The sequence below is a fragment of the Pseudorasbora parva genome, chromosome 3, assembly GCF_024679245.1.
Source record: "Pseudorasbora parva isolate DD20220531a chromosome 3, ASM2467924v1, whole genome shotgun sequence".
Taxonomy (NCBI): Eukaryota; Metazoa; Chordata; class Actinopteri; order Cypriniformes; family Gobionidae; genus Pseudorasbora; species Pseudorasbora parva.
The window spans coordinates 19,767,625-19,786,282 of record NC_090174.1 but is presented as its reverse complement, the minus strand read 5'-3'; the positions used below and the strand labels follow the sequence as shown (position 1 = coordinate 19,786,282).

Genomic DNA, 18,658 nt, shown 5'->3' with positions numbered 1-18,658 from the left:
GATTAGAAAATATTTTGTGAATAATGACTTTTCTGTCTGTTTCAGTCTGTTAGTCACATAGAGCTATTACATGGCTTCATAAAATTGGAAATGAAGCGCATGAGTCACAAAAAATCCAGCATAAAACACCATGAATTAAATTTTGGTCCAGGCTGGTTTATGTTGGTTTTAGTTGGTAGAGTGCTGGTCAAGCTGGTGGATTAGCCTAATCATGCTGTTCTTAAAGGGTTAGTTCACTCAAAAGTGAAAATTCTATCATTAATTACTTACCCTCAGGGGTGGACTGGCCATTGGGAGCACCGGGCATATTCCCGGTGGGCCGCTGGACAAAGTGGGTCGGCCCGTTGCTACGTAAATATATATGATGAATGAATAATAGTACATTTACGTAGCCTAAAGAGAATATCCTTCCGTCTGCCTTGACTAATGGCCCGTGCGGCCAACTTGAGGGAAAAACTCTATTTTGCCTGATAAGTCTCAGTGGTGTGAGAGCTTGTCAGTGTCAAAATGTTTAAGATATCCAATCAAATTAAAGGCGGCAGGATTTATTGTCCACAGAAACCAAGCAGTGCGGTACTTGAATGCTAGCCGAGGTAAGATAAACAGCTGAACATGTCGAGTCAATACAGCAATATTTCCTGACTGTTTATGATTTTTTTCAAATTAAACATTAGACTACTGCTGACCTTTTCAAATTTCTCAGATTGTAATGCCATTTACGTTATTTAACAATCAGTGCACAAAGAAACATTAATGTAGCAGTTTTCAGCATCAGAGTGAATGTTTGTGTATCTGTGTCTTTCTTCAGTAATATCACAGTCATTTTGAAAAGGATTTATAAAACTTAAAATATAATGTTCACTAAAAATATGGTAAAGCTGGCAACTTTCATATCCAAGTATATGTCTTGTGAAGGAACATGTCATATAATAAAATATTATGATAAAAATATCAGACTATAATTTGCTAGTTAGTTCACATGCATTATTTTACACACTAGCAATAACAGTTTGAAATAATTAAGACTTTTTATGTTTTTGAAAGAAAGCTGAATTTATTTGATTAAAAATAAAGTAAAAGCACAATATTAAGAAATATTGCTGCATGTGCACCATGAAAGACTAATTATAATCTAAATAAGTGTACCAGTGATGCATTAATGTTAATGATAAGCATTTCAATAATAAAAAATAATAAAAAATAGCATTATATTTCTGTATAAATAGCATCTATATTATTATGTAAGTAAGTAGTGTTTAAAATTATTCTGTGCATAATGAGCTGGTAAGTTTATGGTGAAATGAAAAACTTTTCTTCAAAGCAAAATTAATTTCCCTACTATCACTGTAAAGCTGCTTTGAAGCAATGTGTAATAAAAAGCATAAATGAAGGAGACTTGACTTGACGTGTTGCACCGGACCGGTTGTTATAGGCCACTTTGTGCCAGAAAGTCCAGGGCCACTTTTTTGCCCCAGTCCTCCCCTGCTTAGCCTCATGTCTTTCAACACCTGTAAGACCTCCGTTCATCTTCGAAACAAATGAAGATATTTGTGTTGAAATCCGATGGCTCAGAAAGGCCTCCATTGACACCAATGTCATTTCCTCTCTCAAGAGCCATAAAAGACACTAAAGACGTCGTTACAAAGTCCATCTCACTACAATGGTTTTACAAACATTTTATGAAGCGACGAGAATAGTTTTTGTGCCCAAAAAAATAAAATAAAAACGACATATAATGATGGGCCAATTTCACAGCTTCCCAAAGTTTGGAAGCATTATGAATCGTATCGAATCATGAGTCGGATCGTGCGTCAAACTGCCAAACTGCTGAAATCACGTGACTTTGACGATCCAAATCATGAATCGATTTCTGTGCCATTTGAATTTCAACAAAAATACCTTAATTTGTGTTCCAAAGATGAACGGATATCTTACGGGTGTTGAATGACATTAGGGGGAGTAATTAATGACAGAATTTTCATTTTCGGGTGAACTAAGCAAAACTGAGCTGGTTTGCTGCTCATCCAGCTCACCCAAAATATAGAAACCAGGTGGTCCCATCACCAGCAGTACTGTATTTTTTAGGAAGGCATTGATCAATTTTATGGCACTTTTAATCTTAAAATCCTCAGTCTCTGATATGTGTATTGTCTATGATATTGTCGAGTATGTCACTCACTTTTAAAAAATTAACAAAAACAAAAAATGTTTTCAAACGAATCGTGTGAGTGAATGATTCAATGACCCCATATATCATGGCTGCATCTGAAACCGCTAAGTAGGTACTTAATTTGAATAAATTATTCTTAACTGATAAAAAAAAAGGTCTATATAGAATAAATGTGTTAGTATGAATGTAATTTAAATATTCCAAATTTGTTGTTTGGAACGACATAAGGGCAAGTCAGTGAAGAATTTTTTGGCTGAACTATCACTTGAAATAATGGCCACTGACTTTCAGCACATTATACTTGCTTTTCTACATCAGTTTTTTTATATCTTTGTGTGGAAAGTTGGAGTTCTCCATGTCACTTTCAGCAACATCTACATTTTTGGTTGGCTGCTCTTTCCAAAATAGCAGCGCTTGACATAAATAAAATGTCTAGTCTCAGCTTAGTGTTTTTGTGCAACTCGGATTTATGTTGAACGAACCCCAAGACAAATCAAGCAGAAGGGCAAAGATCTATGGTTACATCAACCTTGTGCTTCTTGATATTTTCCAGCGCTGTTTTTTTACCAGTCACGCATGTCACGCGAACCGTATGCTGTAACACAGTATTAATAAAACACTTCCTGTGCGTTTTTAGTATAGGAAGTGATGTGACAAGGTGCAGCGTGGATCCTGCTGCCCTTTACACATAGTAGCTTCCTTTGAACGATGTACTGCGGCTGCTGTGCGCCCCTGAGGATGCCTATAACTTTACATAGTCTGTCCTTGTTAATATTTTTTGGAGCCTACTGGGGAAAGAGTGTTTGATTTGATAAGTGAACATCTTGCAAACATGTTTCCTGACTGCTGTTAGCATTGATTGACACCTCGTAGCTGTTGATTAGCAGAATGGCTGGACGGAACAGGTGACAACGTTGTAGTTAAAGCGTACGTTCCGTTAGTGTCAGCTATACTCGTTCAAATTTTGCTGACACCTCAGGGCCTGGGCAAAGGCAGGAATGGGACATATCAGGGCACAATACAAAGAACAAACAACACAAAACAATGTTTTGAAAGGGCAGACCTCTTATTAAAAAGAAGCTCAAAGTCCTTCACCTGACAATGGTAGTGGGATTTTAATTGAGGTGATCAGTTTGCTGGAAATGTGTCTGGGCTGCTGATACATGAAGTACAGTCATAAAAGGTAATCAATCTGTCATCACCAATGATGATTTATGACTGTCCTTGTTTGAAAGCCAGTAAAAAAAATAAAAAAATAGAGCGTGTATTAACACTGTGAAGTAATGCCAAGTAAAACAATGAGTGCTCCAAACAATCTTTATGACAAACTAAAAAAAATGTCCTGTACTTAACTCAATTAAAAATCAGCTGTTTTTTAATCCTAAGAGGAAAATGTTTCACTCCTCCTGTTATATTGAAAGCACTTTAAAGTATGCTACAGTAAGTGAGATCATTTTAAATCTATTCAATTGTAAACTGTTAACAATTCCAATTAGTTAATTATCCACGCAAGCATTTATTAGACTTTTTAATTATTTATGTGCATGTTATCTTAAAGGTGCCCTTGAATGAGTTGAAACAATTTGTTAAATTGTTCTCTGATATCTGCATAGAGGGTATTTCCCTTATTTAAGGGCAAAAATTGTCCAGATATAGCTTTACCGGCGCCATTTACAACCCTAGAAATTGTCCCTAGGATGTAATGCTCTGTTTTTGCCTTATTTGCAAGAGTCATGAATATTAATGATGAGCTCTGCTCTGATTGGATTATTTCAGCAGCTGACAGCACAGCAGTTCAGTTGTTCAGCAAAGCGGCTCGTGAGTCCTGACCGTCCTTACAGAACACTGACCGACTGAATGACACTTTAAGCTGAACATCTCAAATGGAGATTGCTGAAATGCAGCCTACTTGTTAATTTGCGTTTTCAGATCATCCGCGTGCAAGAGAGCTTGCGTGCATATGGTTGCCAGATTGCAGATGTTTAGGTAAAACACCGGATAGTATGCGTGTTCTTATACGTGCACATTTACTATTCTTTTAACAGAAAAGCTCTGATTGGGGGATTTAAATGACTGAAATCTGGCAACCGCAAGCATGAACACTCTTCTTTCCCTCTGACAAAACCAAAACCAGTATACTATCCGGTGGTTTGGTTATGCATGAAGTTTCCTATGGTTACTGTACTAGCATCTTGCATTATCTAGACACTGCTGTCTCTCTAAGAAACTTTCAATTTAATCATAAATAGTTTAAACAGTCAATAAATCGCTACTTACTGCTTGCAGGAATATAGTTGCAATTGCCCCTTTTTTCATTTTTAAATGCTGAGCAAAGCTTGCTTGAAACGGGCCGAGCAAACTAACGATTTTGAATTAAATTGTTGTGGTATCCGATTATAATAAACATCAACCATGACTGTTGACATTTTTTGTCTGTGGGAAGGGAATGAAAAGTCCTCACATCCCCTGCACAGCCTGGAACATGACATTTGTGTCCATGAGAGCTGCAGTTTTTGCTATCCATCATGTGTGACTTGTTTACCTGCAGTCCCGATGATTCGGCTCCGTCAGTTCCGACTGACAATGAACATTGTAACGGGGTTCATAGATGGGAAGGAAGGAGGCGGGAACCGGCGAACGTTCAACAAAGACTTTTAATTCAAAATAAACAAACAAAACAAAAGTAACACGGGCAGCCCCTCACGGACGACTGCCCACACACACATAATACAACATAAAAAAAACTCAACGTAAAATCCAGGCCTGGTCCTCTCTCATCTTTCGCTGCCTTCGCCCCTCCTTTTATGCTCCCGTCACTCGGCCGCGAGAAGAGACCGGTGTGTCGCGCATCTGGCACTCATTAGCACTCGTCACCGGCCCGCTCTCGCGGTGCCTCGCCCCGCTGCTTGCCACAAACAAGTTCGGACATATGCAAATGTTGGGGGCGTACATATCCCAGCGATTGCGTCACAATTGCCGTTGAGAATCACTTATTTTTCTTTGGTGTTTTTCATGCACAAGATTTACATATAAAGGAGGAGAAAATGGTGTTTGAGACTCACAGTATGTGATGTCCATTGACTGAACTCTTATTATTTCACTATGGCAAGGTTAATTCAATTTTTTATTCTAGGGCACCTTTAAAACTTTTTAACCAAGCAAAATACAATCATCCCTTAATCCAAGGCAGATAACCATTAAAATAACTAGTAACTGTACCAAATGAATACTAATAATACTAATACTAGTACTAATAATAATAATGATAATAATAATTTTCCATTACTTAAAACTGTAGACAGTTGTTTTGAGGCAAATGAGTAGAAAGTTTTAGATTTTTATTTTATTTTTGTCTCAAGTCGTCCGCCACTTGAAAATGTCTGAGAACCACTGGGTTAAGGTTAAGGGTTAATGGGATTAACTGCTACCATATCTAACAGGCTGCTGATCACAAAATATGAAATTGGATTTTTATGCAGTGGTTTGGTATGCTCTGATACAATGTTGGGAAGTAACTAGTTACATGTAACGGAGTAATGTAATTTATTTACAAAATAGATGTAATCCATTACAGTTACTAAGAAAAGATGTATATTTAAATTACAGTTATGAAAATGCTAACGATTACATAGGGGTTACATCTGAGTATTTTCTGTAAAAAGCTAGGATATGTTGAATATAACTATGTTTATTTCCCCTTTTTAATGTACACAATGTCTCCTGCCATTTAAAGGCTGTTAAGTAAAGCAATGCTATTCTGCTGATTTTGATTGGTTTGAATTTGCAATGCACTACGTCTGCCAATTACACCAATCCAAAGCTTTAGGCTACAAGCTGTCCGAGAGTTGCCGTCGTGGCGAGTGATAAAAATGTGTACTAGACAGTGCTGGAAATTTAAAAATCATTTCATCCAGGAATTAGAAAAGGATGCAAATATAACAGTTCAGGACAAAATATGTTTGCCGACTATTAAAAAGCTATCGACGTCGAAGGTTTAAAATGTCGAATCTGAGGAAGCATCTCCTATGTTGAATGTTGACCTTAAGTGCCACTTAGTGGACAAATCTCTTTTTTAGTTTGTCCTGTTTTAACTTGCAAAATAGAGCTATTTAATTACACAACAATTGGTCCTTGAGTCTAAACAATATTTTGGGTGGAATATAATGATTTTAGATGTTAAATGTTTGAAAATGATTGAAACAGTTTAAAACGTGTTAGAAATTTAGAAAAGTTATCAAAAAGTAATTACATTACTTTAATAAAGTAATTGAAATAGTTACACTTATTATTACATTTTAAATAGGGTAACTTGTAATCTTTAACCTATTATATTCCCTAAGTAACCTTCCCAAAACTGCTCTCATACCAGTTCATTTCCATCTCTCTCCTCTGAAGATGAGCCGAGCTTATGTTACTTCTACGACGGTGACGGTGTGTGTGAGGACTTTGAGAGGGAGGCGAGTGTAAGGGACTGTGGTCTCTACACCCCGAGCGGCTTCCTGGATCAATGGGCCACTGCGGTGGAGGTGTCCAATGAGGAGAAGATGCACTGTCCAGCAGAGGTGGCTGTTGGATATCCTGCAGTGACGAAGGTGAGACCACATACTCACTGTGTATGCTTAAAGACACACATGCACATCACAGTAAATTCACCAGGTGTTGAATTAACACTGCTCAGTGTTCATATGGGAACCACCAGCAGGGTGTTAAAGTAACACTGAAGCAATATTAGAGTTAATTAGATACTAAAGTGGTTAACTGAGTGATAATTGTTTGATTATTTAAGACACCTGATGATAATGAGCAGAATCACTGAAGGAATGATGTTGATGTTTTATTGAAAATATTAGTCTGCCATTATGGTGATCGTGTTTGCTTTATTTGGGCAGTTTAACTTGGCTCTTTATGTCAGTTTGTGTAACAGTATTTATTGAAACACAGTTGGTTGCAAAATATGATTGCCATATGATCAACTATGTCTGGCTTTATTATAAATGAAAAATTGTTAACTAATCTCATCACTGACTAAAAGTGCCACATAACAAACTGTTTTAAAAAAAACTAGCTTTAGCCAAGCACAGAGACATCAAGAATCAGCATATGATTCTCAACAATGGTGACATGCAGCACTGCATTATGGGAGAAACCACTATTATTAAACGCTATTATAAAACCACTATTATAAAATATTAGTATAATATTATACTAATATAATATACCACTATAATACACTATTATAAAACCACTATTATTAAACTCCAAGGAAGCATTGCAACAATATATGGATGCCACCATTGTTGAGATCATTATGCTGACTCTTGATAGCTGTGTGGACTAAAAAAAATAAAAAATAAAAAATAAAATAAAAACATACACAAGCCCCCAGCTCATATTTACAACTTTTTTTGTTGATCTGTTCCAAGAAAGTGTTTCTGGTGATTATTATCTATTAAAGGGATACTCCACTGCTTTTTCATATTAAACTATGTTATTCCCTTAACTAAGACGAGTTGATACATACCTCTCTTGTCTCAGTGCGTGCACTTAATCGCTCTAACGCGCGGTGACGATCTGATAGCATTTAGCTTAGCCCACTAAGCCCAGTTCATTCACTATGGGACCAAACAGAGATCAAGTTAGAAGCGACCAAACACCTCCATGTTTTCCCTGTTTAAATACAGTTACACAAATAGATGAACGACCACGTAGGGTGACACAAAATAAAATGTGCTTTTCTAAGCAGGTTTAAAAGGAGAACTATAATGTTTGGTGGAATCGCACTTCTGAGAGTACTTCTAATCGGCGCAGTAAAAAGTCACGCCTGAAAAATCCTCCCTCACATCTCCCCCTCACTCTCTCATTCCGAGAGAGGATGTTTCAGGCGTGACTTTTTACTGCACCAAGTTGAAGTACTCTTAGAAATTCTATTCCTCCATACATTATAGTTCTCCTTTTTAGCCTGTGTAGAAAAGTACCACGTTTTAATTTGTGTCACCATACTTGGTCGCTCAACTATTAGTATAACTGTATTTAAACAGGGAAAATGTGGAAGTGTTTGGCCACTTCTAACGTGATCTCTGTTTGGTATCATAGTGAATGAACTGGGCTTAGTGGGCTAAGCTAAGTGTTATCAAACATTGTTGCACAAACTGACATAAAGAGCCAAGAGTCAAACTGCCCAACTAAAGGAAACATTGATCACCATAATGGTGACCAAACATTTTCAATAAAACATCAACGTCTAAACCTCTGTTAATTTTCAACAAAACAGAAATAAAATCTGGTTTGTAATAAGAGAGATTAAATGTTTTCCGTTGATTTCATCTAAAGCTGTGGCTGAAGTCAGTTGTAGTTCTTGTTTCTCTTTCTTTCAGTGATTCTGCTCATTATCATCAGATGTCTTTAATAATCAAAACATCATCACTCAATTAATCACTTAACTATCTTATTAACTCTGACACTGTGTAACAGTATTACTTTAACACCCTGCTGGTGGTTCCCATATGAACACTGAGCAGTTTTAATTAAACACCGGGGAATTTACTGCACTGTAACAAAAAAAAAAAAAAAAAAAAAATCTGAAAAAAAAAATCTGAAAAAAGTAACCTGGTTGCCTTACAATTTTGAGTTTATAGAAATAAAAAAATTGAGTTATTACAATGAACATTTTTTGAGATTCGACAACCTTTATGAAAATATTATTAAAAGATTTTGTAAGCATATTGGGTAATTGTGTGTGTTTTATTTTTGATGACTCAGTGAAACAAGCCAAAAAGTCCTATTTTCATGATTTATCATTTTTGTATGTGGTTCAGATACAATAGTATTTTGAGTTTCTATTTATTAAACAAATTTCCTTCATTATATCACCTCAAATTTTCAGTTTCAATAAACTCAAAATTTTAAGACAACCAGGTTACTTACTTTTTTAAGTTAAACCAACAAAAAAATTACAGTGTGTGTATACACTGTGTAGGATGTGTTGAAGACCATGTCAGTATTTTATTTTTTGTACTAAGTATATCATGTGTATATTTTGTATATACTTTTGTTGTTCCCTTTCAGTCGGTCACGTTCAATGTACGTCTCCGTTCCCTTCTTCAGGGAACGAGGGTTACATATATAACCGAGACGTTTTTCTCAATGTTTTGAATTTTGTTTTGCTCTGTTTAAATATTATGTGTTTAAATATATATTTTACTACAGCTTTTAATTATTTCTAAATATTATTATTTTGTTTGTTTTTTAATGATTAAACCTAAACTTTTTATTCAATAGTTGCAGTGGGAATATTTCTATTTTTTTTATTTAAAAAATTTCAGGTTTTATTGTATTCCAGATTAATTTAATTTAACACATTTAAAAAAAAAATGTTTGAGTGAACTTATTATCGTGAACTACATTAAATGAAATACAACTGAAATGAAATAAAACTAGGCTAAATAATGTGCATAATGTTCTACTGCATAAATGCTCTCTAGAATGAGAATGTCCCTCTCACTAATATCATCTATAATTGACTAGCAAGAGCAAATCATTACACATGGCTAATGGCAACAACAACAACAAAAAAGAAAGTCTCATTCAAGCTTCCTGTTTTACTAGGAAAACACATAAACACAGGAAAGGAAACCACTTACTAAACCATTTTATGGGGTCTTTCAAGGAGAAACGGTGGCTTACTAAAATGAGCAGTTATTATTTATGAACGCAAGTGAACAGAAAAATCTCAGCTCTAAAATATTGTGTTTATATTGACGATGAAGTCAGATTGAAATGTGCAGTTTTTCGCAATTAATGGCTGAGAAACACATTCTGTTAAGGAGAGATTTGAGATATTGCTCTAACCCTTCACACATGGAAGTAGTAAAGAATTGGCTCTTTCTGAGGGACGTCTAAAAAACTGTGTTGTTTTACTCCCTGGATATTTCAACATGATACATTTGTAATTTTACAGTTTTATTGGCCACTTCTCCTCCTCCTCTTCCCCCTCTCGTGATGTTTGTGGAGCGCGAGTCTCCTGCGCCCGAAATCGTGCAAGCTCCTGAATTAATCATGTCACAAAACTATTCCTATCACGCTGTGCGCAACCTAAGGATTTATGGCACTGAGAAATGCCCATTTTTCACAGTTGAGCTTAAACCTCATTGTTGCTTGAAAATGCATATTGTGGCTCATAATGGGAAATGGTGGTGCATAGGTTACAATGACTTTGAATAGTTAGTCTTGCCAATAAACCTTTGTGTGGAGTTTTACTTTCACTTCATTGTCTCGAAAGGTTTTTTATTTTTTTATAAGGATGTAAAATGTTCGAGTTGGAAACAGACTGGCAGCTTAAGTGAATCAATTGGTGATCAATGTCAGCGCAGAATCAGAATGACTAATTGCTTCTTCCCTTATTGTGTGGCACAGCAGCCAACGGAGTTTCGGAACGGATTCGTCAGACTGCGTACAGTAGTGTACTTGAATGGGGGGGAGGTGGTGGAGCGAGGAATGGTGTCACTGAGGTTACTGTGGCGTGCTGAGAGAGAGAGATAAAGAGAGAGAGAGAAAGAGAGAGGAACCTCAGGAGACTATGGAAGAGCAAAGCGAGGAGTGCAGAAACGAATATCCTCTCATTCTCTTTTGCACCCCATTTCTCCCTTTCTAAGTCTCTTTTAAGCATTACATCAGAATTCTCTAGTTTTGCAGCTAATTTTGTAACGGTTTCATTCAAATTTTATAAGGCATTTAGAGATGAAAAAGATGTTATGAATCCCCCTGCTCCAGTCAGCTCTCTCCCCACAGAGCTGTCTTAGAGTAGTGAATGAAGTGAATTGCCAGCCTCTCAATCTAATTCATGTAATATTACATCACCTCTAGATCTGTGAACTGTAAGATGATTCCACTTTGAGAGGCAAATTCATTTCTGTCTAGAGAGATTATGTCCAAATGAAAATGTAAGAACAACTGGTGATGTTTTTAAATCGTTAAAAAAAATGACCTGACCTGCACTAATGTTCTGGTTTAATACACTGCAAAAGTCTTTGTTTTTAAGTACCTTTTTCATTTTTAGTTTTCATTAAAAAAAGATTAAGTACATTTTCAAGTTTTGTATATATTTTTTTTTTTAAACATCACAAAAAAATCTTGAAATATATCAAATGCTGAGACGTTTATGCTCTAAACAAGAAATAATTTTGTAATGAGGTAAGAAAAATAATTTCTCATTTGATGGATCAAATCAGACAAAATTTTTACAGGAAATCTAAGTCATATAATGTATGTATCTGTAGAAGTTAAAATGAACTAAAAGACAGATTTTTAACTTTAACTCAAGTTTGAAGTGCCTTGAAACTCTCAGAGAGATAAATGCTCGGAGGGGAAATGAGGTCATTGTAAAGGCCAGACAGTTACCAGCCCAGCTTTACTGCTGACCAAGCAGAAAATACCTTTAGCATATACTATACATCAAATTGTAGGAGACAGCATGAGCGATACCGCTGCTGCCCTGATCTGCTCCCGCTTGCTGTTGCACATGCACAAACATCGAACACATAATTAGTGCCATTCACTCTGTGAGGAAGCATGCAGCTCACCAGTGTCACCTAGCGTTACAACACTGTCACCCCACAGTTGGGTTCAAGGGGTTCAGTGAGGTTCCTTGTCACATTATTCTACAAGGAAATGAAATACACTCTATGCAATTCACTGTGAAACAAGGGCGAAAAGTTTAGAAGACGTCTACTAGGAATAAGCTGTTCTGTTAAATTGCCACTACAGAAAGGCATTTAGATCAGGATTTAGCTTAAATGAGGTAATAAAATAATCAAGCTTTCACATGAAAACAGGGTGAATTTTAATCTAAGTATGAGCTTAATTGAAATGGGGGTGGGGGGATATATAAAGAGTCAATAAACAAAAATGTTTTGCTCGGTCCTGTAAATAATCTGAAAAGCCATTTTGAGCTTTTTTTGTTGGTATGATATTCTCATTTGCCCTTAATGTCAGAAAACAGTTTTTTGGTCCATTTTGATCACTTTATAAAGCTACCACTTTATTCTCACACAGAAGCAAACTTCTGCATGTGACAAATTCTGAAACTCAACCGTAACTAGAGTTCGGGGCAGTTCTGATCGTATTGCAGTGTGCTCACAGAGTTCTCAGAAGAGAGTGGTAGGTCAGTTCACCCTGTTCACCCGGATTTCACTGGCTCTCAGAATGATCTGGAGTGGCACTTTAACCTGGCCACTTGGGGGGCTGATTGTGAACTTCCAGATGGTCTAAATTACCTTTTCATGGTAGACTATAGGCGTGAAGCCTCATCATTACTCTGTTTTAGTGCTTTTATGTGTTTAGAGTCTAAAAATATATTGTTGTATAAAAAAGTTTATGCTTTTACACTTACCCGGGTTGCATTTATTTGACCGAAAATACACTGAAACAAATTGTGAAATATAATTTAAAATAACTTTTTTTTATGCAAAGCTGAATTTTTATCAGCCAAAAATCATTCTAACTGAATTTCTGTTGAACCGTTTTGTATTTTTATCGATGTTGAAGAGTTGTGCTGCTTAATATTTTTTGTGGAAACTAATACATGTATACTAGCCTGACAAGCCAGTCCTATATCAAGATGTTTGGTCTGGAAACTCACCATTGACAGGGCTCAATCCGAGGGGTTGTCTTTCAAACTCCCTCTGCACGCGAAAGGATAGCGCTACAACCAACCAGAGCAACGAAGGTGAAACAGAGCTTGTTGATAGATTAAACATTCGCCGTATCCGGTCGGCAAAACTCCGAACACATCTTCCCTTTTTAAGAACGACTTCAGTGCCGTTCATTGTTCTTTTCTCAGAGAAAAGCTTAACTCCAAGTCTTCCAGAATCACGGAATCGCGTCATTATGGCCCCGCCCACCGACTCTATACATGATGTGATTGGCCCGACAAGAGTTAGGCGATTACAGCTCAGAAGGGTATTGAGAGTTGCTAGACGACACTCGCGGGCAGATTAGATTTGCTGCCGCTAGGGTACGTCTACATTTCTAGGCTACATTTATATAAGGATTCCTCTTGGGAAAATGCAATCACTTGTCCTCTGTTGTTTGCCAAAATTGAAAAAGCAACTATTTTAATGAGGAAAATAAAAACAGTAAATATATCTTGTCCTTGTTTCCTCAGAGCTGTCAGTCAAAGGTGTTTGACCTGTTACATGGCGTGTCGCAGTATGCTTGGTTTCCATGTGAGGAGTCTCAGCAGCACAGCTGGAATTCACAATATTGGCTAAAGGTAAGAGATAATTAAGTAACAACTAAAAGGTAAGGCTAATTATTGTGATTTCTCTTTTTGCTCTCAGTTGAACAGGTTGGTGTCATATCACATCAAGTGCATAAATCAATATAATGATGTGACTAAAACAACACTATTATTAATACGTATATAGGTATCATTAAATCTAATAGGAATCTAATGTTATATCTAATAGGAATGATGGAAAAAAAAATATTTCAGCAGCTAGAAATTTCTCTTTGTAAACAAAATTTGATTTTGGAATGATTAAAAAATGTATTTTGATAAATAAAATCTGTATCCATTAATCGCAAATGACGTAGAGTCGTGGGGAAGTAATTGGTCAAAAGGTAGTTTAAGAACACTGACCCTTATTCTTCTCCAAAAGTAAGAGTAGTTAATGGATAGGACTACAGGGCTGTTCACACCAAGAGCTTTAGCCGTATAGATAACTATATTAGTGTCCACACTAACATATAATATCATTCTGTTTATTCTAAGTGCATGCTGCAGCTCCCTTTCAAGGTAACTCGTGATGCACAGTAAATTCACTGGTGTTGAATTAACAACGCTCAGTGTTCATATGGGAACCACCAGCGTTAAAGTAAGACTGAAGCAGTGTTAGAGTTAATTCGATACTTAAGTGATTAATTGAGTGATGATTGTTTGAGAAGACACCTGATGAGCAAAATCACTGAAGGAATGATGTTGATGGTTTATTGAAAATGTTTATTGTTACCATTATGGTGATCGGTGTTTGCCTTAGTTGGGCAGTGTGTATTTTGTACTAGTCTTTATTGAAACACAATTTAAACTTTAAAAGCCATATGATCAAATATATCTTGCCTCATAAAGGAAATTTCTCTAATCTATGATGATGATGATGATGATGATGATGATGATGATGATGATATTGTTGGTTTTCCAACAAATTAAGCATTTTAGTAAACACTTTTGCACAAACTGGCATAAGGAGCCAAGAGTCAAACTGCCCAACTAAAGGAAATACTGATCACCATAATGGTGACCAAACATTTACAATAAAACATCAATGTCTAAACCTCTGTTAATTCTCAAAAAGACAGAAATAAAGTTTGGCTTGTAATAAGAGAGATTTAATGTATTTTCAGTTGATTTCCTCTAAAGCTGTGGCTGAAGTCAGTTGTAGTTCTTGTTTCTCTTTCCTTCAGGCCGTCTACATTAATCCAGATATATTTTAAAACTGAGTTTTCGTTTTAAAATGATCTCCGTCCATAGTAACGTTTTCCAACAGTTTCTCATCCACTCTGAAACGTCAGTAAAAGCTGTGCATAAAAGCTCACTGAGATGATACAGACATCATAAAGTTATCACACAATTCTTCTGGTAGGATCATTTTATTTAGCAAAATATCTCACCATTCCCTGATTGCACATTCCCAGGTTGCACTTAGTCAACCATTATTATGTTTGGTATAAAACGCAACTCCACTCGTGTTTTGCAATAGGACAACAAATGCAAGTACATTTTCTGTCATTCTTGCAAGACTGTGATATGAAGTGTTTAAAGTAGTGTATTTTAGCAAGTGTGTTAAAGGGATAGTTCACTTTGAAATTAAATTTTGATATGTTTTAGCTTACCTCATGGGCATCCGAGATGTAGGAGTATTTTTTTTCCCAGTAGTTTCAATTTTGATCATTTTAGGTCAAACCGTTCTTGTGTGTGCCTCACATAATGCAGGTCTATGGTCACCACCTCAAAGAGCATACACAGAGAAGTCCAAATTAAACAATCCCCCATCGTAAGTACACACTGATGGCCTAAGACACAAAACAAGCGGTTTGTGTGAGAAAACGAACAGTATTTATTAAGTTTTTACCTCTTGTACACCACTACATCCGACTGATCCGAGGGCTCGTGTGCGTGTTTCCTGTTGTGACATTCGCGCGGTCTGGCTTTAGTCTGCGCAAGCGAGGAAAGCGCCGGAAGTGGATCTCTCGCGCCTGTCTCACACAAACCGCTCGTTTTGTGTCTTAGGATGGGGGATTGTTTAATTTGGACTTCTCTGTGTATGCTCTTTGAGGTGGTGACCATAGACCTGCATTATGTGAGGCACAGACAAGAACGGTTTGACCTAAAATGATCAAAATTGAAACTACTGGGGAAACAAATACTCCTACATCTCGGATGCCCATGAGGTAAGCTAAAACATATCAAAATTTAATTTCAAAGTGAACTATCCCTTTAAAGTGAGTAGCTCATAACTGGCACAAAAGCGGTATAAAGATACATATTTGGTACAATATGCATGACTAAACACGCGTCATCATTTTCAAATCCCTCCGTCTTTGCAGTCCACACTATGACGAAAATACGTTTTTCAAAAAGCTATGTTTTAGTTGCCTTAAAACGCTGCCTAAAACGCTGTCTCCTGCTAGTGGTTCCCATATGAAAACCAAGTTCTGTTAATGCAACACTGGGGAATTTACTGTGTGAAGTTACAATGCTATGGGAACGCCTGTACAAGATTGCATCTTGCAGCATGTGTGTAATTACTCTAACGGCATGGCAGGACATCACCCTGTGGCATGCAACGTCATAATCAGGAAGCTATAAAGAGAACCCAGACAAACAATGTCAGTTTCTGTACCTTCAGCAAGTGCTCTGCGTTCAAAATTGCCTGTATATTTGGTGTTGTTGTCACGTAGGAAGCATATGTATTAGTGATGCAAAGTCTAAATCATTTCCGCAAGCTGGTTCTTCTCAGTCAATTCGGCTCAATGACACGTTTCAAAAAGCGGATTCATAGGTTCCTGACGTCATCATGCAATGATGTCTCTATGCATTTATTTTATGCTTTTTAATACATTACTCTGTATCATGTTATATCAAGGGAACATTCAAATAAAGTAATAATCTGTATCGATGCATATTGAGACAATCGAATAGTTATTTGTGTGAGTGCATTTTCTGATTATTGCCTTTCATTCACTTAAAGGTGTTCGTGTTGAGTTCAGTTAATTAATTTATTCTTCTCATCGGATTCAACTAAGAATTGCGCAACTACAGTACACACTTATCAACAAATCGCGGATGTGTTACATGTCTAAAGCTATATAGAAAGAATCAACCAGTCTTACAAACTTATAAATTTTGCATGCATAATAAATTACAGTAAATTTGATGGTTTTTGCATGTTTTAATAAAATGTTATTTAATAACAGTAGTCATCATAATAAGCATATTTCCAGTAGTCTACGTGCCTCAGACTTACGTCCTCAACTCAATCACCCTTGCCTCGATAATCCTCTGCAACCTTCAACAGATGTTTTAACCACCTCAATCGGTTCTTTTTCAGTCGGAACTGCTACTTCGGCTTTTGCGTCTTGCGTCATCAACACTGAACTAAAGTTTGATTCAGTTTGATTAGTGAACCGGTGACCGGTTACTTGCTGAGAATAACTTAACATCACTAATATGCAGTGGCGTGCACAGGCCACCACAGGGGCAGGGACAGTACCGATCGCATTCCGGGGGTGGGGGTTTGGGGTTTGGCTTGGGTCCTCCTTGGTAGAAATCGCATTCGGTGGAATTTGTGCATGGAGCGCAGTAGAAATCATGTTCACGGGCGACTGTAGTGCGATCGAAAAGGGCACTTTCACTTTCAAATTGGGGCAGGGGCTTAACACCCCCCCCCCCCGTGTGCGCCACTGCTAATATGTTTTAGAAATTAAGTGAAATGCAGAGCAAACAGCATTTTGAATCATGTGTTCCTCTATGCCCTCGCTACATCATGGGTGGGGATACACTTGATTTATGCATTGTTTGTTTAAGAGCAGATCATGCACTGTCAGTTCTCAAGGGGGTTGACTGTGCTCATTGTGAGCGGTAACCTCTGAGAACACTCTGCTCACACCAGGCGCACTTTGAGGATGGCTCCTATGCCCATGGTCCTTGTGGCTTGGGTCCCACTTCTGCGGAGGCAGAGTGGCGGCTTAGATCATGGGGTTCACAGATGGACCTAGTGGAGGGTTTGGAAATGAGCTCAGCCTTTTCTCTGCCCTAACCCACTAGATCCAGTGCCTTCTCTTAGGGGTTGGAAGCATGCTCAATGCTCCACCCCGAGTGCTGCAGCTATCCAGCTCAGAGGAGGTGGATGTGCTCAATGATTCTGAATGAACGGTTCTCGGCAGGGCTATCCCCCTCCACTCTAAAGGTCTGTTTGGTGACAATAACTGCTTACCACACCTCTTTGTCATTGGGGAGAAGCCTGTTAGTGTCACGTTTCCTATGTGGTGCTGGCCGTTGTTCTGGAAGGCCTGTTGACGGCTCCCTTGAAACCTATTAAAACCATTTCAGAGGAATTTCTAACTCTTAAAACATTTTCTGCTCACGATTGCACCTAGCCTGATGAAAGCCTTTCTACACCCTAAACCATGGTGCATGCCTAAGGTCCCCGCTAATGTGGCATGATCTTTTGTGTCACAGGCCTTTTGCCCTCCTCCCTTTCGGACGTCGGATTTGGAGAAGTGAAACTTTCTATGCCCAGGCAGGGCATTTGATAATAGCTGCCCTGTAGCATAAGATCAGTTCTTTGTGTCATTCGAAATTACCTACACAAGGGTCCCAAGCAAACCAAGCAGATGAGGATGCTCAAAGGATGAGCAACCTTGAAAAGGATAAGCAAGTTGATGGTCAAGGCTATTTCTTTTGTCTTTGAAGCATGTGGACAGCCTTCATGTCTAGCAGCCAGAGCAAATTCAACTAGAAGTAGGGTAGCTTCCAAAAACTTGTTATCATAGGTATCACTACAAGAAATATGTGATGCAGCGGGCTGGTCCTTTTGGCACACATTTGTGAGATTATATGATTTGGACTCCACAAGGGGGTCCCAGGTGCTCATGTCCTAGGTTGTGCTCACCAGAATTCACACTAGACAAACTAGTGCAGTAGAGTAGGTATTAACATAATCCCATAATGTCGTAACTTCCGACGCAGCTCAAATTCTCTTGAAAGGGAAACTTCTCAGGTTACGACTTTAAGTGTAAAAAACTTTTTCTTTTTTTATATATTTAGAATTTTTTTAGAACTATATCTTTATTGTTATCGCTATTGTTATCATCCTTGGTATGAACAGGCATTAAGACTAGAGGTAAGAATAGGCTTATGACAAATGCTACTTGGTATTGTCACAATCACCATTAAAACAATTTAAAAGAAATATTGTCAGTTAGCATTTT

At 37.4% G+C, this 18,658-nt stretch overlaps 1 protein-coding gene across 1 annotated transcript in view; it reads left to right on the top strand.

The window, feature by feature from the left end:
* The window catches only part of pappab (pregnancy-associated plasma protein A, pappalysin 1b), a 148,012-nt gene that overhangs the window by 69,865 nt on the left and 59,489 nt on the right, over nucleotides 1–18,658 (top strand). Inside the window, 2 exon segments of the mRNA XM_067438025.1 lie at nucleotides 6,566–6,762; nucleotides 13,332–13,439. Coding sequence (XP_067294126.1) covers nucleotides 6,566–6,762; nucleotides 13,332–13,439 — 305 coding nt within the window.